General features: G+C 43.5%; 1 protein-coding gene across 1 annotated transcript; it reads left to right on the forward strand.

Annotated features, from left to right (window-relative positions):
• The first annotated feature begins 271 nt into the window (after positions 1-271).
• On the forward strand, positions 272-22,656 carry LOC139445868 (uncharacterized). Its single transcript, XM_071227102.1, has 7 exons — positions 272-418; positions 4,989-5,128; positions 6,622-6,842; positions 7,680-7,882; positions 8,651-8,794; positions 9,738-9,878; positions 11,042-22,656. The coding sequence occupies exons 1-7, from the start codon at positions 308-310 to the stop codon at positions 20,126-20,128; spliced, it is 10,047 nt and encodes a 3,348-aa protein (XP_071083203.1). The 5' UTR covers positions 272-307; the 3' UTR covers positions 20,129-22,656.
• Positions 22,657-23,459: the final 803 nt, after the last annotated feature.

Raw genomic sequence — 23,459 nt, forward strand, 5'->3', positions numbered from 1 at the left:
GCAACGTGTCAATGGTTTTCTGAATTACTTAATTGTATCCATTAAATGACAATTAAACATATTACCGATGACGTTGCTATTACTACCCGTGACGTAAATCGACATATAATAAATGTTTGTTATTGGTCTTTTATTCTTTTCGTCTTCTCGAAATCAATTAAATCGAGCCCTGAGAAAATCTAGCCGGTTTCAATAATGGCAGACAATGCAGTTGTCTGCCCTTGACATTGACCCGCGTCGCTAGATGGCATCATATAAGGCTGAGCTGTGTGTTTACGTATGGCGCACATGCATAGCTCAGTAAATTATGGATTTTAACCTCTTACTCGCAGAATTGAGGAATGCAGCTCAACAATATTGTCAGAAAATATCCGATAAATATGCTGCAACCGTTGCCTACTGCGAAACAGCGTGCAAGGTCAGTGATCCGCGCTGTCAAGTCCCCGGTCTAAGTCAAGCCAACTTGTCTTTCATTTTGGAGTGCCATTAATGGCGTGTCGATACGCACGCACGCATTTTAAACTGGTTATATATAATTTAATAAGCAGTCTAGTGGTGCATTTACGTGTGCATAATGATATATAACATTTTATAATGCAGTCCCATGCAAACTACGCTCCGATTGACCCCCACAACATCTAATATCAACCGACATTAATTTCTTATCAACAAAGCGACTTCCTGATGTAGGTTACAGCGCATGACAAGAACAGGCCTCGCTTGTCGAGGGATATAAACACAAACGATGTCTAAACGATATTTTCATATTAATTATATGAAATACATGTATCGTAATGAAAATTATGATTATGCAAAATATAAGTTATGATTTCATGAATTATGAATAATAAATCGGCTTTGTATTGTGTGTTTGGACACATTGACAGGTGGCTATTCCCCAACATATAGCTTAACACGCCTTTACTTCCTGAATTACAAAGCACTTTTGTATTTTTCACCCCTTATCCGTAAACAATGTTTCTTTGTTGATATATTTACAGATTTAAGACTTGAGAAGAAAATATAGGCTAAATGCTAGATGTAGGCAAGGTTCCCGGACAAGTAGATAGTACTGAATGCTCCTGTTATTGCATCAATTACAGACATAGACTGTAAACACATGTTAATAATGACACAGTTCATTGTGTAAGATCAAGGCTCATGTTGTTATTTTGTATAGAGCTATGTTGTTTTGCCATGTTTTGCATTTGCAGATCTTTTGTAATTTTGTTTGTATGTTTCATCAATTATTTTATGGGACAGGAAAGTATGTATAATTTCAGAGACATGTAGCCTAATTTTGCATATTAGCTCAATGATTATTCTCAGACTTGGTTTTAGGCTTTAGCTTGTTTATAGTAGGGTTTGTTTTTATTTTTCCACAATTCCAGTACTGTACTTAGAGTGCACATAATAATTATCATTTGGCTGCATTGTTTTAACTTTTTGATTATTTCAACATGCTCAACATATATATTTTGATATGATTAAAGAAATGAAAAAATATTAACTCTAATTCCCAGCTGATGCCCTTTCCGTTGTTAGTGTTGCTGGAAGGATTTGATATTGTGTAAATTGTTGCCCTTAAAGTAGAACTGACCCAAACAAAGAATATACAGGATATTGGTTTATCGAGGGGCTCAGACGAAGTATCAATAATAGTATGTTGTAGTATCGTCATGTGTGCAATTTTTTAGCATAATCATGATAATTGCTTGAATGTATTCAATGTTTGATATGACAAAGGGGAGAAATTTTGGTGGGATTTGCTTTAAGTTCTCTTTTAGCATGTTTAGATGTCAAATGTTTCTTTTAATAAAACCAGTGTGCCGTTGTAGCACTAAGCGCAATACACTATCATGTCAAACTACACGGTGTACAGACCATATGGCAATATTTATGCAGATAATTAAAACAGTTTGTGAAACTATATCTCTGTATGATAATGATGATATCAATAAGGATGATAGTATATCAGGGTTTTAGCAGCACGCAAATATGCGGCCAGTGCACACAAATGTAGAGAGTACGAGGGAAAAAAATCATATTCATTGTACCTACAGCAGCTGTGGGTGTCTGTTATTTCATGACTACTGTCCACATGATCAATTATTCATTTCAGCCGCTAAAGTAATATCTAGACATACAGTACACCACACCATTTCATTATTTTAAAGGTCCCTAATGTCAATAATTAGGGTCCCCTGGAAGTCCAGGTAAAACCCTGTGCATGGTTTTCAGCTGCGTGAGTTGGTAGTGTTTGTTTGTCTGAGACCTTGTGGCAATTAGATTAGGTGGCGAAAATTGGATTATTTGTTATAAATTTAGGATTTGTCAGTCTCACGTAATAGAGTATAATGAGTGTTCATTCCCCTAATGATATTTGTGCATGTTAAATGTCATTTTGAGACATCCTACCTCTGGCAAAACCACACCTCCTTTTGTCATAATCATGCTCCTACTGACAGCGCTATTGACACAAATACAGGTTTTAGTGTTTAGGTCCATTTACATCAAAATTATCATTTTGATAAACTATGTTATTAAGTATAATATTGATACCGTTGCTAGGTAAATGCATTAATAATTTTGGTTTTCTAGTAGAAACTTGTTTTATGCAGTGGGATTTCTGAGGTTTCATTAATTCGGATGCTATTTATGTTGGAAGCAGTGACATACTTGAAGAGGGTTAAAACCAGGAAGTATTGTGTAGACTGACTGTGCTGCCAGCATGTTTGTGTGTATGTGTGTACGCTGTGCTGTTAATGTGTGTGCATGCTGTGCTGCCAGCATGTGTGTGTGTGTGTATGCTGTGCTGTTAATGTGTGTGCATGCTGTGTAAGGTGTTTGTGTGTGTGTAAGGTGTGGTGTCAGTGTGCATGTGTACTGTATCTATGTGTACTGTTCTGTCAGTGTGTGTTGTATGTGTGTAAGGTGTGGTGTCAGTGTGCATGTGTACTGTATACTGTATCTATGTGTACTGTTCTGTCAGTGTGTGTTGTATGTGTGTAAGGTGTGGTGTCAGTGTGCATGTGTACTGTATCTATGTGTACTGTTCTGTCAGTGTGTGTTGTATGTGTGTAAGGTGTGGTGTCAGTGTGCATGTGTACTGTATCTATGTGTACTGTTCTGTCAGTGTGTGTTGTATGTGTGTAAGGTGTGGTGTCAGTGTGCATGTGTACTGTATACTGTATCTATGTGTACTGTTCTGTCAGTGTGTGTTGTATGTGTGTAAGGTGTGGTGTCAGTGTGCATGTGTACTGTATCTATGTGTACTGTTCTGTCAGTGTGTGTTGTATGTGTGTAAGGTGTGGTGTCAGTGTGCATGTGTACTGTATCTATGTGTACTGCTAAGGGAGATAAGTTTTTATTGTTCAAAGGCAAGTCTACTCACATTAATTTCATGACAAAGTTTAGGACTCGCATAAATTTGGTGACACATTGATTTTCAAACACTTATGATGGAAACCGATAAATCAGTGCTATTTCGACCCGTTAATCTAACAGTCTCGCATTCCGACTCCGACACACCTAATTTGGAACAAATTGCCAAAATCACTCATTAATCAGTCTCGTTGATCCGACACAGTGATCAGAATACGCTGGGTCATCAGCCGAGATAGACGAGCTTAACAATAAACAATTAATGCTTTAAATAAACAAAACAGGATTAATCACATGCTTAGATTACCTCAGTCTCATTAAAATCAGATACAAATTCTGGCTACTACTGAGGACATCCCATTACAGGTCACGTCAGAACGACCTTTTGTGGACTATGACCGACCAATGAAATTACTAACAGGAAGTCGACATTAGCCACTAATAAAGCACCTTTCTTGATCTTTGCGGCACAAGTTTCAAACTGGAGACTTCCATTCCAGACTTTGTTTTTTAAAGTCCATTCCGCACTTGGCAAGTGGAGACGACACAAGTCATGTCGTAAAAGGCCTCAAGTTGCCCCCTTGTCACTTTCTTATTTGCACAGCCAGCCTTATAGAAACTGTCAGGGGCATGGTTGCCCCCGTCGTCTGAGGTGCGGTAGTTCGACATGCAGAGTTATGTCCCCTGGGCTCACCAGAAATCCATGATTGTGGTTTCCTATCCTGGTTTGCCTCGATTATGTTTCTAGGTTTGTCACAACCATACCCATGCTTGTGGGTTCCGGTAAACGTCTGAGACCTGCATCACTTTAGGCTTTATCCCCACATTAAGCTGGCATTCTGTGATAAACCTGAAATACTGTTCAAAACAGCTTTACACCCAACTCTCTTTAGAAACTGTCACGTCCTAAAACTGCTCGAATTGTAGCTCGACCCTCACCGCCATATGTCAGAAACAACACTGTAGACACGTGAAGATCGGGTCTATGCTTGTTGTAAGAGGCGACTAACAGGATCGGGTGGTCAGGCTCACTGACTCGGTTGATACATGTCATCGTATCCAATTTGAGTAGATCAATGCTCAATGCCAGGCCCATACTTGATTATTTACAGACTACCATCATATAGCTGGAATATTGCTTCAAACAAACAGTAGACACTATAGATCACCTGTCACCACCATGATGGACTTTTCACACAAACTACTGCAGATCAACATGCCAAAAGCGGTCGTCCATCCAACTAATCTCCGTGACCTGTGCACTATGCTCAGGACCATGCAAGGGAGTTAACTGACTATAAAAGTTCAGCTTCCATCCTTGGCGAACTTGGCTGGAATTTCTGGGCTCGATCATAGTGCCACCAGTGTCACTTCTATGTGTCTCCTATTGACCAATCAGATTCCGCCTCTTATATCACTTGCATTTGCTTCAAACAAATCTGATCTAATCAATAATCAAGATCTATATTGTGATAAAACGGGTCTTACATCGCAAAGTGCATAAAAGCATGTGAGCACCTTGATTGAAAATATGTAAAGATTTGGAAAATATCTGTTGACTCTGACTTGGTGGTGCACATGCTTTATGTATATTTGTGTTGCAGACAATTGACAAGCTTGAGAATGTGGAAGATTATGAGAACAAGGTGATCGGATTATGGATAATCCTGGGCTACATCGGAGAGATGTACTCTCGACTGACAACTGGACCCGTCACAAATGCTCTGTGCCAGAAACTGTTCCGGTAGGTTCCCTGTACAGACAGTTCCTACTTTTACTGCTAACACTGGGGCAGACATGTTTGTTTAGATTGCTTATGCTAGGGACCAGTTCAAAAGTTCAATGTTGGATAAAAAATCTTTATTCCTTAAGTCTTGAGTGATTCCACCTTGCTCCCCCCTCGACTTAATTTTAAAAATGTTGATCTCCAGAGTTTAGTGGCACACATTCTAGTGTTTTGCTCTTCTTTTTCAGAACGTTTATTCACTGACATTTATTAGGTGTTGAAAATCATCTGTAGGGTTTTTGTTAATCAACTCTGTCATTCTACATGTTCTATACTATGCACTGCATTAGACATGTCAGAAGGACTTATCACGGGTGCCGGCAGCGGCGACAAAACACTACCCTGTGGAAAGACCAGGGTGATGTTATACAAAGCGATCTTAGCGCTAAGGTGATTGTAACTCGTATTGCTCCCATACCTTAACATAAACTTACGACAGTCGTTACGCTATGGTAATTGTAACTCCCATACCTTAACATAAACTTACGACAGTCGTAACGCTATGGTGATTGTAACTCCCATACTTTAACATAGACTTACGATAGTCGTAACGCTATGGTGATTGTAACTCTCATACCTTAACATAGACTTACGATAGTCGTAACGCTATGGTGATTGTAACTCTCATACCTTAACATAGACTTAAGACAATCTTAGCGCTATGGTGATTGTAACTGCCATACCTTAACATAGACTTACGACAATCTTAGCACTATGGTGATTGTAACTCCCATACCTTAACATAGACTTACGACAGTCGTAGCGCTATGGTGATTGTTACTCTCATACTTTAACATAGACTTACAACAGTCTTAGCGCTAAGGTTGTTTTGTACCACGGCACCCAGATATATTTAATCATTTTTGTCAATGACCACTCCTAACAGCATATGACCAAAAATAGGATCAGAGTTTTTGCTTAGCTTTGTTAATACGTATATATAAACGTCTGGTAAATTGATTTTGTCTGATGGAAAACTTGCTGGGCCATTCACACACTCACACTGACACTAAACTTAAGGAATTAAGATTTTTATCCATGGAACTTTTGAACTGGCCCCTGATCTGTCTTCAAAGTAAATGTTTCTAACATAGGTATACATTCTATTGAGCTGGGAGCACTTTTATGGATAAAACGTTAACATGGTTAATATGAGAAATCATCTTTGTTTCAGTTCGTGAAAATGGATAAAGACATGCACATTTATGTATTTCCCTCAATTTCTGACATGTAGAGACATTCCCTTGATGATGTTAATGAGTGATGTGATGTCATACAGTGCTATGATGTCATACAGTACTGTGATGTCATCATTATTGTTATTATAATTATTTATCAACTGAAATAGTCCAAGTATGTTCTACTAAGACTGTCAAGGTCTTTTGTACTAATCAAGTGTTGATCTGTGTTAGAAGCCACAGTGTTTTTATGAAGGGCAATGTGTATTTCAGGCACTGTGCACGGACTGTGTTGAACATCCAGTGGCAGCAACTTGACGATGACAGCCAGAGCAAGCAGAACTTCCACACCACGCTGGAGACGTTCCACACCAAGCTGTCCTCTCACAATTACACACGGTTCAGCCTCATCCATGACCTCATCCAGACAGGCTGGACCCACCCGACCCTGGGCCTAGTCATGGCTGAAGAGGACGACAACGAGGAAGAGGAATGTGAGTTTGCCTGCCTTAGCTGTGTAGACAGCCCTAGATTATATTCCATTTTTACAATGGCAGTCTGTAAACAGCGTTAGAAATTGGCACGAGTCCTGTAGTCCTTACCAAACTGCTCAATAGTAAAGATATCCTAAGGACTAGTAGAAATTGGCCCATTTTAAGGGTTTTGCTATATGTTATCATTATAAGGACTAATGGACAAAAATTGTTAGTTTCTAACCCTGGTAAATAATCTGGAGCAGTGGGGTAGCCTAGTGGCGAAAGTGTTTGCTCGTCACACCGAAGAAGCCCAAAATCTGGTGTCCGCTGCCGTGATATTGCTTGAATATTGCTAAAAGCGGTGCAAAACAATACTGACTCACTTACTCTGTAAATAATCTAGTCTGTACCAGACAATCCAGTGATTGACATCATGACATCGATCTTCATGATTGAGATGATGACACCAGAGTCACAGACCAGCTCATGAAGTTGGTGGCCTTTTATGTCAAGCATAGGTTGTTGGGCATCTATTGTCTTAAATGGTATCTCCATGGGTTATCTACATGCGGTCATTATTTGTTTGTGCAAACCCATGGCTTGAGTTCGTTTTTAATGTTGTAGGGTTGCTGGGGTAGCCTGGTGGTTAAGGCGTTGGCTCATCAAGCCGAAGACCCGGGTTTGATTCCCCACATGGGTACAAAGCCTGAAGCTCATTTTTAGATGTCCCTCACCGTGTTATTGCTGGAATATTGCTAAAAGCGGCACAAAACCACTCACTCACTCACTCACTCACTCTGATGATGATGATGATGATGATGATGATGTTTAAAGTATACTTATGCTCTTTTCTAGGCTTGAACTACATCAAGCAAGAGGACCCTGTGATCCTGAAGATCCGTGTGGAGATCATGATTCAGGAGAACTGTGAGGAGTTTGCACTGAACCTGTGCTCATGGTGCCTTAAACACCCCGCTCTGACAGATGACCTTGACATTCGCCAGACACAACTGATGCTGCTGCACAAGCTGAACCAGCAGGATCGTCTTCAGGAGGAGGTGAGTAGCCGAACCGCAAGATGGTAGAAAGTCACCAACATACCGCATTTTCTTCAGTTTAGTGCACACTTTTCCCCAAAAAACATAGCTGTGTAGAAGGAGGAGCGCATTATACATGCCATAATGAGTTTTGATGAGTTTTTTCCCCAACGCAAAGACATTACCGTGAGCACGTAACACCGGAAATACCATGTCAACAAATCCGAACTGGTGTACACAATGTAATCTTATAATCACACTGTCTGGTTATAAAAAGTGTTCATTGTAATCTGGACTTATGTTTGTTACTTATTTCATTAATTTTATTCAAAATTCCTTTTAATATTGTTTTAATTAATTTCGGCGAAATACTGTGAGAAGCGATCAGAAGATTGCAGAACTCACTGTTATTAACAGCAACCACGGTCAGATTACTGCTACTGACACCTTGTAGCAAACTTTAATTGACAGAGAATGGATACATATATCATAAATGCCATACTTTGACTCGTTAAAAGTTATATTTGTTGTAGTTTGACAATTCTATGTCATATGTAGTATAGTAGCCATTTGGTGTAGTAGCCGGACAACGAGATAATAGTAGGACTTGCCAGACAGATTATTGTAGCCCAACTCCAACATAGCATCAGGAGTAGCTGAACGGGACGATAGTAGCCGGACTCCAAGATAGTAGCCAGATTCCAAAATAGTACTCAGATAGTACCAGTAGCTAGACAGCAAGATAGTACCTGGTAGAGACTGTGTTGAGTGTTGTTGTGTATGTTGCAGTGTCAGAAGATCCCCTGCCATGATGGCGTGCGTCTCATTACGAGGCTTCAGCAGACGGAAAACAACAAATCGCTGTGTACCGAGCTGGCACAGACCTTCCTCGTCCAGGACTGGATCCGACCTTCGGACCACTGCAGCAGCAAGGTCAGTAGGTCACAAGGTCGTGTCAAAGTTCACACACAAAGGTTGAGCCCTCTAAGTAGCGACCATTTTGGTGGCCAATGCGATTTAAACCTTTGATTGGCGACCTAAATTTATCTACTGCTCGCCACTTGGCTACCTGAAAGTAAACATAACTGGTGACATAATCTCTTTAAGATATCTGTTGGCTCCTAAAATATTCATTTTAGGAGCTACTTGGCTCCCTAACAAAAATTGAACTTAGAGGGCTGAGCTTAAACCAGAAATCAGTTCGTACACAGCTAAATTGTGAAATCAGTAAGTGACAACACAAGATCAATGAATAATTAGCAAATTATCTTGGGAGACAATGCAGTGGGGTGAAATCAGTGGCCGCAGCAATAAGTAACAGACGCTACACTATGTATCAGTGCACTCACGAATGGTCAGGGTATTGTCACTGTTGATGTCTTGAGAGACGTGCTCTGTTCTTGAATACAGATTAGTGTTGGAGGGATGCAGTCAGTTGTTTCAGATAGGCAACCCATCCAAACTCAGCGCAAGTCCGGTCCAGTGCCTCGAATCCCCCTGTCTGTTGCTCCTTTAGGAAACCTTGCCTTCTAGAATCTATCATATGACGAGCGTGTTGCTCTGATATAGGGACACTTGAAGATCTAGGGTAGAATGCTCTTCAACAACCGGTGACTATGCTTGTCTTAAGACGCGACTAACGGGATCGGGTGGTCAGTCTCACTGACTTGGCTGATGCATTTCATTGTACCCCACTGCATGTATCGATGCTCATGATGTCAGACGCTGGATTGTCTGGTCCAGACTCCATTGTTTACAGACTGTCGTCATATAGCTGGAATATTGCTGAGTGCGGCGTTAAACGAAAACAAACATTGTCATGAATAGTTTGCTGGTGCATCAGACGTATGATGTTGTTGATGTTGCGATGTTTCAGGAACTGCTGACGTTGTGGATCCGCCACCAGTATCTGGCAGACAGCGACCAGGACAAGTTCCTCAGCAGCGTGTGGGCCGTGGCCAAACTGTCCCGCTCCACCGAGCAGATCGGTCTCATCATCGATGGTGTGAGAGAAGAGGTGAGTTGGTTGTGGCACTCGGTGATCAGCTTACATAGAAATTGTCAGTACATTTGTAGAACCAATATGGTGATGTGTGTTTGTGTTTCAGTGTCTGATGATGTGTGTTTGTGTTTCAAAATCTGATGTGTGTTTCAGTGTCTGATGTGTGTTTCAGTGTCTGATGATGTGTGTTTGTGTTTAAAAATTTGATCTGTGTTTCAGTGTCTGATGTGTGTTTCAGTGTCTGATGATGTGTGTTTGTGTTTCAGTGTCTGATGGTGTGTGTTTCAGTGTCTGATGATGTGTGTTTGTGTTTCAGTGTCTGATGGTGTGTGTTTCAGTGTTTGATGTGTGTTTCAGTGTCTGATGATGTGTGTTTGTGTTTCAGTGTCTGATGGTGTGTGTTTCAGTGTCTGATGATGTGTGTTTGTGTTTCAGTGTCTGATGGTGTGTGTTTCAGTGTTTGATGTGTGTTTCAGTTTCTGATGTGTTTCAAAATCTGATGTGTGTCTGATGATGTGTGTTTGTGTTTCAGTGGCTGATGATGTGTGTTTCAGTGTTTGATGATGTGTGTTTGAGTGTCTGTGTGTTTCAGTGTTTGATGATTTGTTAGTGTTTCAGTGTCTGATGATGTGTGTTTCTGTTTTTGATTATTTGTTTGGGTTTCAGTGTCTGATGATGTGTGTTTCAGTGTCTGATGATGTGTGTTTCAGTGTCTGATGATGTGTGTTTCAGTGTCTGATGATGTGAGTTTCAGGGTCTGATGATGTGTGTTTCAGTGTCTGATGATGTGTGTTAAGTTTCTGATGATGTGTGTTTATTCCAGTGTCTGATGATGTGTGTTTCTGATGTGTGTTTATTCCAGTGTCTGATGATGTGTGTTTCTGATGATGTGTTTCAGTGTCTGATAATGTGTGTTTCAGTGTCTGATATTTATGTTTCAGTTTCTGATGATATGTGTTTCTGATGATGTATTTCAGTGTCTGATGATGTGTGTTTCAGTTTCTGATGTTTATGTTTCAGTTTCTGATGATGTGTGTTTCAGTTTCTGATGATGTGTGTTTCAGTTTCTGATGATTCGTGTTTCATTGTCTGATGATGTGTGTTTCAGTGTCTGTTGATGTGTCTTTCATTGTCTGATGATGTGTTTCAGTGTCTGATGATGTGTGTTTATGTTTCAGTGTGGCAACATGTTCCTTCAGCTGTACACAGACCTCTGCATCTTCGCCATCAACTACGACAAGAGCTGCCTGGAGAAACACATGCAGGAGGGAGACATGGACGGACTTCGGGAGAGACAACAAGCAATGGCAGCCACGTGTGAGAAGCTGTCTCTCATATATGCCACCCGCAACCCCAAAACCGCCATGTATTCTGCCGTCACTGCCTTCGCCCTCAACCCCAACCAGGCAACTCTGGCCGCCGTCAAGTCCTTCTACGTCAACCAGAGCCTGTCTCTAGTCAAAGACAGGGGCAAGGTGTGTTGTTCCAACTGTACCAACAAAACCGGAGAGTGTGATCACCCCAGCAAAAGTGGCAAGATCAACCCAGCCACGTTCTTCGAAGTGGAGAGGCTCCTGAACATGCTCCGACCCTACTACTTGAACCCGGATCACGACTGGCTGTCACTGGGCCCTGCATGCGACAAGTATCTCGCAGAGAGGGAAGCAGTCGCCCAGAACTACTCCAATGAAGATCTCATCAATGACAGTAGCTCTGTGAGCGAGGGAAGCATCCCCGAGCTGGACCAGAGTGGGATGAGTCCTCATAGCTCCCAGAGGACCCTGCTCCACCAGCACCTCGTCAGACCCATCAATTCCAACATGCCAGGCTACACGGAACAAATCACACAGGTGTCGAAACATCTCAAACCATTCACTGCTGTGTCGGCAGCCAAGGGCCAGAGTCAAGATGTCACAAGCAGCAGTATTGCGAGTATTGAGCCAACTCTACAACTGTCGGATGCTGAGCTGGGAGACAAGCATACTCTCATCCGACAGTTGCTCTTTGCTACAGAAGATCTCTCTCTGGCTGACCTCCCCGACACACATACTCTGAATGAGTTGCTGCAGCAGGGCAACATTGACCTCATGCCTGAGGCGTTTCAGGAGATCACCATCGACAACAATGGTTCTGGCGGGGAGGAGATGTCGGTGCCGGTGCCAGGCCACATGAAGCACACCACCCCTGTGTCGGCAGCTGATCCCCTCTTCTCGTCACTCAACATCGCGGAACAGGAAGTCCCCCAACACGATGCTGTGGCAGTCCCTCAACACTCACAGTCCGCAGGGCACACGCTACAACAGCTGCAGCTGCTGCAACAGCAACAGCTTTTATCCAAGATTGAAACCTTGAAAAACTGCAAACCACAAGCTTCGAACAAGATAGCAATGAAATTAGTGTCAGCATGTGCAACAACCAGCCAACCATTTCAGTCCACGCCATCCACACAGGCTCGATCAGGACACATACACACCAAGCACATGCCAGGTAGTTCAGGAGCTGTGAAGCCCCCCTCATCCGCAAAATCATCAGTGGGGTCAGCTGTATTTCACATCACCTCAGGCCTCTTACGTGTTCCTTCACAGCCACAGACCACCCAGTTGCCAGTACCGACACACCAGGAGCAAGCTGTCATCCTTAGTGACCAGTCCAGGGGGACGTCACTGCCAGGTCAGCAAATGGCAGTGGCATTCACCGGGGGACAGGTGCCCTCCCTGTCTATGCCTCAGTCTCAGTATTTCACAAATCTTGCTCAGACAGTGCAGCAACAAGTGGTTCAGCAACAAGTGGTCCAGCAACAGGTGGCCCAGCAACAACATGGCCCTGTTGCTGTCAATCTCATTGGAACTCGTGCAGTGACCCACCCTGTGTCTGCCCTGGTCCAACGGGCCTCTCCACCATCGGTGAATCTCGGTGTGCAACCCACATCAACTGTTGCTCAGATTGCACCTTCTATTGCAGCTCAGCTAGCTCAGCCCCAGCTGGTACAGTCCCAAGTTCCGGTTGCCGTGGTGAACCAACACCTAGGACAGACCACGATGTCCACAACTTTCAGTCCGGGTAGGCCGCAGGTTCAGAGGCAGCAGCAGCAGCAGCAGCAGCAGCAGCAGCAGCAGCAACAACAGCAACAACACCAGGGGAAACCACAGCTGGCAGGTCTTAACCAACATCGAGTACAGAAAACTGATCACATGAAAGCAAGTTCTGTTGTTACAGCTAATCTCCAACAAATGCTCAAATTATCTTCAAAGACTGTTACTACCACAGAACAGAAATCAGTTCCTGTAGATAATGCTGTTTACACAAGTACAAATCATCCTCATGTTGCTCTGAAAAGTAGGAGTCCAGTTTTTCCTATTGTGAAGAAGAAATCAGAAATCACTGGCAAGACCATGATACCTGCTGATGCTACTGCTCCAAGTCCTGCTATGGACAGTAATGTGCCCTTTGTTCTCAAGTCCTCATTAACCAAGCCAAAACCCAAACCTAAGAGTAAGGCCACAATATTTACCAACTCAATGATAAACTCCAGAGTAACAACAAACACAGCATTGTTAGGTGGATGTGGCAAGCAGAGTCTGACCTGTGTAAAGCCCCTGCTCTCTAGTGGGTCCACAGTGTCCAAGCCTGGGACACTGCCCCAAGTTATACCTTGTCCGAACACAGCTGACCCTTCAGTTGCACCAATGACTGATTCAGGCGCCGTCTCCACTGAAACGAAGCCAAGTCCTGTGGAAACAAACCCCAGCATCTCCTCTTCCTGCTCATCCACAGTATCTTCACCAGTGGATGATGTTGTTGCTCCAATCTCCTCAACTGACAAGCCAAAGAAGGCATCAAAGAAGCTCTTCAATGTCTTTTATCGATGCAAAATATGTCAAGAGCAGTTGCTGTCTCTGGATGATCTACGGAAGCATATCCAGTCTATATGCAGAGCAGAAGAGTTTGCTCCGTCTGATTCAAATGGTGAAACATCAGACCTGTCTGTGAAGCCTGGACATTTGAACCCCAAACTTACCATCAAGTCACTGGAAGCGTGTAGGGTATACCAGTGCCCTGTGTGTAAGATTTTTTGCGAGACAGACCCAGAAGTGCTTGACCACAGAACACGATGCCTGAAGAGCAGATGCAGACCACGAAAGAAATGTGAGAAGCAGCCATCAACTGAAGGAGTTCCTGGACATCCCAACACGGCAGTGGAAGGTTACAGCGGACCGTGCACCCCCCCTGTGCCGGCCGCAGCTCCACCTCCTCCACCAGAACCCGCTATAGATCTGGCAGCCCTGGATTTAACAAACACAGACGATCTGAAAAAATTCATTGAACATTTCAAACGACAGGAGATGATGAAGGAGAAGGCTCAAGCGCCGCCATGCAAACCGAAGAGTAAGAATAAGAAAGTGGAAATCCCTAAGGCTGTAGTGTCAGTTATGTCTGGTGTAGTCGACAGGTTAGAGGCAGCAACAGAAACAATCTCCACAACAGCATCCGCAACAGTGACATCTACTACTCAATCATCCGCAACAGCGACATCAACAACCCAGTCACCAGCAGCTGCCATGGCAGCAATGCTACCACCACCAGGACAAACACCGTTACCCTCCATGGAAGCTAAATCTAAGGCACCAAAACCTAAACCAAAACCTAAAACAACAAAACCTAAAAAAACACCAAATCCAAAGTTCAAAGAGCTTTGTCATAATGGGAATACCTTTTTCAAGTGCTTTTTGTGTAAACAAACATTTTGCCGAATGGAAAGTTTAGTCACTCATTGGCCTGAGTGTTACAACCTGAATGGACCTATCAGAAAACCCAAGAAGGCGTCTGAACTAAAACTACCTACCTCGGGGATGCTGCCTGTTTTCTCAGACGGTGGTGTTCCTGTTGCCATGGCACATGGGATGTCAGGTGTGGCAGAATCTGGTGAAACAGAAACCAGCTACCGAGATGCAAAGGAAATAAGTAAGAGTATATCTGGCTTGCAAAGTAAATCCAAGAAAAATTCCAATAAGTCAAGCCCAAGTAAGCCCAAACAACCACCTGTGCCTATAGACGGTAGGGAGCTGGCTAGGTATGTAGATGCCATACAGTCTGTGATAGACTCTTCAGGGCAGTATGTTCCAGAGAGTCCAGATGTGATGGATGGGACACAGGGAGACCTGCCTCTAGGAAGTGCAGGCATCATCATGGCTGGGGCCGGTGATGTCCCAACACTACAAGCCACTGGTGACAACACTGCAGCTCTGGTACCGAAGAAGAAGAAAAAAGTGAAGGCAGCAATCCCTGCAGGTGAAGGCAACAGCGAGGGGACAACGGGCGACGTGGGAAGTGCAGGCATCATCATGGCTGGGGCCGGTGATGTCCCAACACTACAAGCCACTGGTGACAACACTGCAGCTCTGGTACCGAAGAAGAAGAAAAAAGTGAAGGCAGCAATCGCTGCAGGGGAAGGCAACAGCGAGGGGACAACGGGCGACGTGGGAAGTGCAGCCCCAAAGAAAAAGATCAAACCAGCTGGAGATGGCAGTGGTGCTACTGAAGGTACTCCTGCTCCCAAGAAGAAGAAGTCCAAGAAAAGTGATAGAATTCCAACTGATGATGTGTTTGAAACTGTACCAAAGCTGCCCGGGGACAAGACTTCACCAAAGAAGAGGAACAAGCCAATCCCCAAGAAGAAGCATGTGAACGTGAAACAAATGCTGAAAGACCGCCTGGAATGTTTGCTGAGTGGGAAGAAAGATAGATGTGATGTTAGGAGTGATGGCAAGAGCGTTCCATTATCTCCCAGAAGTAAAGGCCGACCTAAACCACAGATCCTGTCGGAAACAAGGCAGGTGATCATCATTGTTGGCTTGGAGTGGGGTTGCGGATGTGCTCCATGTGGAACTCTGTTCCGGAATCATAGGAACCTCATCCAACACCTGGTTATCAAACACTTACAGCCTTACTCCACTCGCAAGGGGGAGTCTGGGGCAACTGTGTGCCATCTCTGTCAACAACACTTCCCAGCTTTCATCTCCTACTTGAACCATACTCCTCAGCACTCCGAGATCATTTTAGAAAGAATGGATGCTTTGATTGAAGAGAAAGGTGATGTAGTCGAAGTGGAGAAGAGTCCAGAAAAGGAAGAATCAGAGGAAAATTATGTTCCGTTTCCTGACATTCAGGAAGCCCTGAACGACATGCTGAAGATCCGCCAGCAGCAGACGCAGGGAGATGATGGTCTAAAGCTCCGTCCCGAGTCTGTTGGCGATGTTCACCTCTTGTCCCCTTGTGCAGCAGCTGGTGATCATCAGACTGCGCTGCCGACCTCCATGTCCCTGGACTCGCTCCACGAATTTCTGCCTGACCCTTCGAAAGAAAACGTTGATGAACTTGCAGCTTTTGCAAGAATGATAAATGATCCAGCCCCTCATTCAGACATTACAAGCGGAATCTCAGAACAAGCGTCATTCCAGCCTGTAGCTCCAGTGATCAGTTCTAAAGTCTGTCAGGAACAAGGTCCTGACTCGGGACCTGCTGCCAGTAGTGTGGTTGTTCCAAGTTTCCCTGATCAAAGTATCAATGAAACCACCATTGCTGTTGAACCTAGTGCTGCACTTTCTCAGGAACAGGTTTCTGAGACCAATGTGACTTGTAAGGAAGATATAGAAAGAGACTTGATTTGTGAGACTCAATCAGTAGATGTGCTTCAATTGGGTGACCAAATGCCTCAAACTGAAGCAGAAGGCATGACAAATGTTGATTCTGTAGAAGCTAAACCTAATGACCACGTTACAGGCGTTGAGCTGGAGAGTTGTGAAGAGAAAAAGAGTTTTGCCGAGGAATGCCAAGAAACTGTTGCCCAAGAATTATGTAATACTGGGACAGAAAGAGAGCCATGTCCATCAACAGGTAGTGTCAACACTCCCGCCCCTGGTGGAGGTGAGGAGGTTGGTGTGAGCATGGCCGGACCTGCTGATAACCTGGCAGAGGACAACAGTGTCTCCGCAGATCAGCAAGTTCAAGTAGATCAGAACCAAGTGAATGTCAAACATTTAAGAAGCCACCCCAGAAATACTGAATTCCTGACCAGCAGCAAGTCAGATATCTCAAGCCCTGTTGTTACTGATAAGACTGACATTTCTGAATGTAAGTTGACCTTAACCAAAGATGAGTCCAAAGGATCTGATTCACCCAGAGGAACTGATCTGCGGAAAGAACAGGACCAGTCTTCTAAGTCCGAAGAACAGGAAACTACTTCAGAGTTAAAAGCCATTGTGAAACATCTGAGAAGCAATCCCAGAAAAGCTGACTTTGTGGGTCAAGATGAATCTGACTTGAAAAAAGCAACCAAATCAGAATCTGTATCAGCAAGTCAAGAAGTGAAAGATGTCCCTTCTGTTGAACATCGCGATGGCCTGCTGAGCTCTGATGGGCAGGATTTTGAGGAGGATGTCGAAGCTGGTACTGAACCCAAGAGAAGTCTGAGAAAGACCATGAACCGAGTATCTAACCCTGAGATGGCACACAAAGAGTTCAGTTCTGGAGACAGTGGCAACAAACAAGATAGAGTTTCCACAAGGAGGGAAAAGATGAAAGGCGATGAGCCCAGAGTTGAGAGGAGGGTCATGAATCAGCCAGACAGAGTGTACAGGCTGAGGAAGACAATTCCTGCTAAACAGTTCTACAAAGGTTCGCTGAAGATGAAACCACGGACATCCAGGAGCAGTATCCTGGATGTGCTACACAGCAGCAAGAAACTGTCGGTGATGAAGACGCAGAGTAGACAATCTGTTGGTAGGCTAAACAGGACTCAAGGCAATAGGAAGGAAGAAAACAAAGTGCTCATAAAACGAACCCCAGAAAGACCTCATAGTGCTAAATTTGTCACCAGAAGCTTAACGAGACAAATAGTGGTTCACTCAAACGACAATCGACCCAAATCAGCTCCTGCATCACAAACTATTAACCCTGACCACAATATGTCTCGCAGGACAAGAGGAACTCAGAGAAAAAATGAATTTGGACTAAAATCATTTGAGGTTCGTCTGAACAACTTGTCAGCAGAGACCGTGAGAAGAAAAAGTGCTGAGCTGGTCAACGCCCCAGCTGATGCTTTGCCGCGACGTGCATCATGTGATGAGTTGACGCCATCAACGTTGGGCATCAGGAGTGGGTCATGTGATGACCCCAAATCACCACCTCCATCCAAACAAAATCCAACAAGTCCATCATTCTTAGATTCCTTTTTGTCCTACCTCAATACCCGTTCAGATGATGATGATCCTTTCAAGAAGCAAAAGCTGACAAAGAAATGTGCAAGACAAGAGCAGAAAAATGAGACTGATAACTCTATTGAAGAAACACAAGGGAGAGATGGGAAACAGGTCGAAGCAGATACTGCATCAGAGGATAGCAAGGAGGGTTCAGAAGAGTCTTCGCGTCAGAGCGCCACTCCCGAAGACTATCAAGGAACACAAGAAGAGGATGCTGTGTATGATCCACAGTTGAAAGTTTTGGAGGCAGAGATTAGGCCTTCAGAGACATCAATGATTCCCACTGACACTGTTCAAGTAACTCCGAATGAGACAGTAGAAGTTTGCACAAGTTACACAGAGAGTGTGAAGGAGGATGAGCCGACTGTGGCCAGCAGACAGACTGAGGCCATGAGTGAGGTGGACATGGCTGACTGTCCTGACATGGAAGAAGATGAGGTGATTCTCCTGGAGGAGTTCGGGGCAAGTGGATCAAACACATCTCAGGACGAAAAACCTGCAAAAGCAAACGAACAACAAGATGCAACTGTGATAGCAGAAGCAGCGGGTTCTGATCAGAAAGCAGGAAGTGCTGGACACAAGCCGCCTGAAGCTGGGGCTGAGATACAGGACACTGCCATTGAAGACAAGCTAACCTGTGATAACACGATAGATGTGCCAACAGAGAACAAAACATCATCTAATTCGGTTGATGCAACTCCACATACAGATAACAAGAAAAATGGGGAGGTCCCCGATCAAGCTATAAACAAAAATAATGTTACTGCACCTGTCACATCTGATGTCGCCGCAGACAACTCTCCTCAGAGGGAGGACAAGTTGAAAGGAGTGAAGTCCCTGAGAGAGAAGGTCAAGTCCGAACCCTTTACCTGGGATGTTGATGACGAGGAGGATCAGAAGTTAGCTGAGCGGAATCAAAGATCTCTGAAAGCGTTCAGGCAGCAGGTGAGCATTGCACCCTTCACTTGGGATCTGGATGAAGAGGAGCGAGCCCACGTAATCACAGACATTGAGCACGTGCAAATTGCTCCCGTGTCCTCCTGCAGTGTCACACGGAACACCCGGTCCCGGAGGAGCATGAAGCTGTCCACTGACTCACGGGACAGCAGAGGCAGCTCCGACAGTGAGAAGAAGGAAGCCAGTATTGAATGTGAAGCAACGCTCACAACGGTGACCTGGAATGTAGAGGTGGACGAAGATGGTGGGGATGATGTCGAGGCTGTAGGGAGGGTGGTGGACAATATCGACAGCATCAACTGTATCCGAGTCAGCAGTGTTGTCCCGAGTAATTCTTGTAAGAGGAAAGTGACGGACATTGAGAGCCAGGAACCACATGCCAAAAGATCTGTTGTTACAATTTCATCGGGTGAGAGCTCCCCTTCTGTGGAGAGTGTTGAGTTTGTGAGTGACACACTGCCTGTGGAGGATGGGGATGCAAAGACCAGTGTGATGGTTGTTCCAGCACCAGATGCTGATTCTGTCACTGACTCAAATGATAGTCTCAAGGCTAGCAGAAAGTCTGACCCTAAACCTGCCATAGATAAATCAGTCAGAGTTGTCTCCCTCAGTAAGGAAAATTTAAATCAGAAAGTCACACGAAGTTCTGTGATCCTGACGCGGAAGGCTGCCAAGTCGAAGGCTCTCTCAGCAGATCAGCCGGCCAGCAAGAAATCCAGGACAAGTTCCATCCCAGTCACCAACCACATGCCGGCCATGGTGCGGCGCAGCTCCAAGAACATGGGCTACTCCAACCGCAAACGTCCGGTCAACAGCAAGACCAACCCCCCTCCCCGGGTCCAGGTGATTCGAGTTGACCCCATCCTGGAGGGTGTGACCACACGGCGGTCAAGGCACGGGTCCAGTGAACGCACGGTACACACGCCAGTCGCTAGTGATCATATTCAACAATCAGCAGCCACAGGCACTGACCATAAGTGGACAATAAACAAACGGAAGAACTTTGCATATCAATTCTCACGGACACGAAGGGACAAGAAGCAGCACTGACATAGTTATCTCCCTTGTTTATGGACAGTTATCTCCCTTGTTTACTTTTCGAAAGTCATCTTTGAATCGAAAAAGTGTAGTAGTATTTGGGGTGTGTGTATTTGGGGTATTCTGGATCAATATTACTTGAATGTATTTTTAGATTTCTTTGTATCTATTTTATTAATACAGAACAAATTGAGATTCATGTTAAACCAGTCTTAGAATTGTACATTTTGTTGAATGCTTCACATAAAACCTACCACCAATACATTTTATGCATGTTTAACCTTGTTAAAAATCTTTTTTAGAGAGGTTCTTGTGCTAATAGTTTATGTTCAATCAGTAGAGTGATGTGAAAGAATTGAATCGTTTTGAGAATTTGATGATCTACTTAAATTGAATTAGTGATTTGGTGACTATTTCACTTTATCATTCAAACCTGGCTTCAAGTGGAAATATCGCTAGTATCTCCTGGTAGATATCACTGCAATGAAATGAAATGATTATACTTTGCAGGCCATTGTGATATCATTGGTTAACATGACATCACAATCAAATGACATCACAAATCTCTCTGCCACTGAATAAACTATTTACTCTCAAGACGGTTTACAAGCAGAAAAAGTTGGCAGAATGATTTTTGATGATCAATAGAATCTTACTCTTGTGTCTTCCAAGCTGAAATATATCGAGACATGATAAGAATTAAAGTATCCTTGGCAAGCCTTAGATATGTGTAACTATTATCAACTCGTCCTGATATTTTTTATCTCGTAAGACACTTGGGTATGCTGGATCAACAAGTTGACAGCAGCAAGTGAGACAACTACAGATTGTAACAGACCAGATATTCCTGCCAGGAACAACTTGTTCTGAAGAACAGATAATTCTTATTTACATGAGACTCATAATATTCACAAGTTGTATGAATCAGTTTCTGTTATATGAACACAAGAATACAGTATCAGTTGTGGGAGTCAGCATCTACGTAGGATGTGAGCAGATGAAGACTGGGGACTGTGGGTTAGCATCTAGTTGTGGAATCACTTTGGAACTTAAGCCTACTTAATGGTGATTCTACCCAGAGCATCCGATGTTCAGAACGTGGAAACTCAATCTTTGTGTTCAGTGTTCCACTTTAAGTGGTTTGCATAATACAGAGTTCTTCTAGGCAGAGGGAGTGTAGCTGGATATTCACACAAGTATCTGTTTAATTTATCTATGAGGCAAGTGCATTTGTTGGGCATGTTTGATGTTTAGATATCCAGACCTCAAGTCCAGTGTGGAGACATATTCTGAATCGGGCTCAGGGGTCCATTTCACAAGGCTATCGTAGCGCTAATGTTACCATAATTCCCATACTTTATCATAGACTTATAACTGTCGTAGCGCCATTGTTATCGTAATTCCCATACTTTAACATAGACTTACGACTGTCGTTACGCTACGATCGCCTTGTCGATCAGGGCCCTGGCTGGCACATGAGAATCTTGTAATAATTTCATAAAAAACATTCATAAAGTTTGGTCTTGTACATGAACATTATTACTAATCAATTTGGCATTGTGATGATTTTCTATGGGTAGTTGTAGAGTGTTGTTACTGATGCTGTCTTTGGTGCTATTAGAACCTTACGTAGTTCCATGGTGTTGTACTTCTGTGGGCACCATCACTGTTGTACATTCATCCAATGCTGGGCAAGTCCTGTGCTTGTGGAACACTGTTCTTTCCACCATTCTAGATTAGACTCCTTTGCATTTAGTCTTTCAGATTTGTGTCCTTTTTCAAATCGTCTACTTTAGCTTTAGACGGGTATATGTCACAGTTTCCAGATGTTGAACAGTTTGTGTGTGTAAAGGTCATGTGTAGGTATTGATGATTGTCTTGTAAAAAATTCTTGACTGACGAGGAGCTAATAATCGATTCAATTTGTTCTTTGTGTGTCTGGTCGCTATGTCGAACAGACAGTCCATCATCACAGACTTCCTCTGTAGTGCTGGTGTCGCGATGTCGAACAGAAGGCCTTCGATCATGGACCATCACGGTTGTCGAGGCCTTGGTCAGTCAGTGTGGATGCTGAGCTGACGTACCCTAGTGGGCGGCATGTATATAAACTATGTACTGGTACATACTATGAAAGAGTCAAGGCAGCATATTTCTAGTCTGTTATTATGCATGTTGAACATGCCTCCATGTCATCCTACAAGTGTGCTATTTATTAGTGTTTAATATCACTTTCTTCATGTTGCAATTTCATATGCAAAATCAAGGCTTCCAAAAGTCCATAATCATCTTGAAGCTGTTTATAATACATGTTGTCATTCATCTTCTGTATATAAGTTTGTGTATATATTGTATGAGATGTGAGTGGTGTTTATGGCGGCATAATGTGTGTGCTTCCTCCTCGTCAGGCTTGTGCACAGGAAACCAGCATAACTCCCTTCATGCATCTTCTACCACTTTGATACTTTACCTACCCGTCTGCCATACTGGCTTTGTAAATCAAAATAGAGAATGTTTCAGTGTTGATGCCTTTAAATGTATAATTGGGACAGTAAAATGTCACAGTTTTCTTCTGCCTTGGTTATTTGTTTTTTACTGTCATCAGTGAAACACCACATAGTAATATTCCAGTGATACGACGTTGCAGTGAGTAACTCAGTCAAACACCACATAGCAATATTCCAGTGATACGACGTTGCAGTGAGTAACTCAGTCAAACACCACATAGCAATATTCCAGTGATACGACGGTGCAGTGAGTAACTCAGTCAAACACCACATAGCAATATTCCAGTGATACGACGGTGCAGTGAGTAACTCAGTCAAACACCACATAGCAATATTCCAGTGATACGACGGTGCAGTGAGTAACTCAGTGAAACACCACATAGCAATATTCCAGTGATACGACGGTGCAGTGAGTAACTCAGTCAAACACCACATAGCAATATTCCAGTGATACGACGGTGCAGTGAGTAACTCAGTCAAACACCACATAGCAATATTCCAGTGATACGACGGTGCAGTGAGTAACTCAGTCAAACACCACATAGCAATATTCCAGTGATACGACGGTGCAGTGAGTAACTCAGTCAAACACCACATAGCAATATTCCAGTGATACGACGGTGCAGTGAGTAACTCAGTCAAACACCACATAGCAATATTCCAGTGATACGACGGTGCAGTGAGTAACTCAGTCAAACACCACATAGCAATATTCCAGTGATACGACGGTGCAGTGAGTAACTCAGTCAAACACCACATAGCAATATTCCAGTGATACGACGGCGGTCTGAGTGTGGCATTAAACAAGAACATGCAGTGAGTAACTCTAGTCAAACTCC

Source organism: Haliotis cracherodii, unplaced genomic scaffold (genome assembly GCF_022045235.1).
Source record: "Haliotis cracherodii isolate W230 unplaced genomic scaffold, xgHalCrac1.p SCAF_6, whole genome shotgun sequence".
NCBI classification, from domain to species: domain Eukaryota; kingdom Metazoa; phylum Mollusca; class Gastropoda; order Lepetellida; family Haliotidae; genus Haliotis; species Haliotis cracherodii.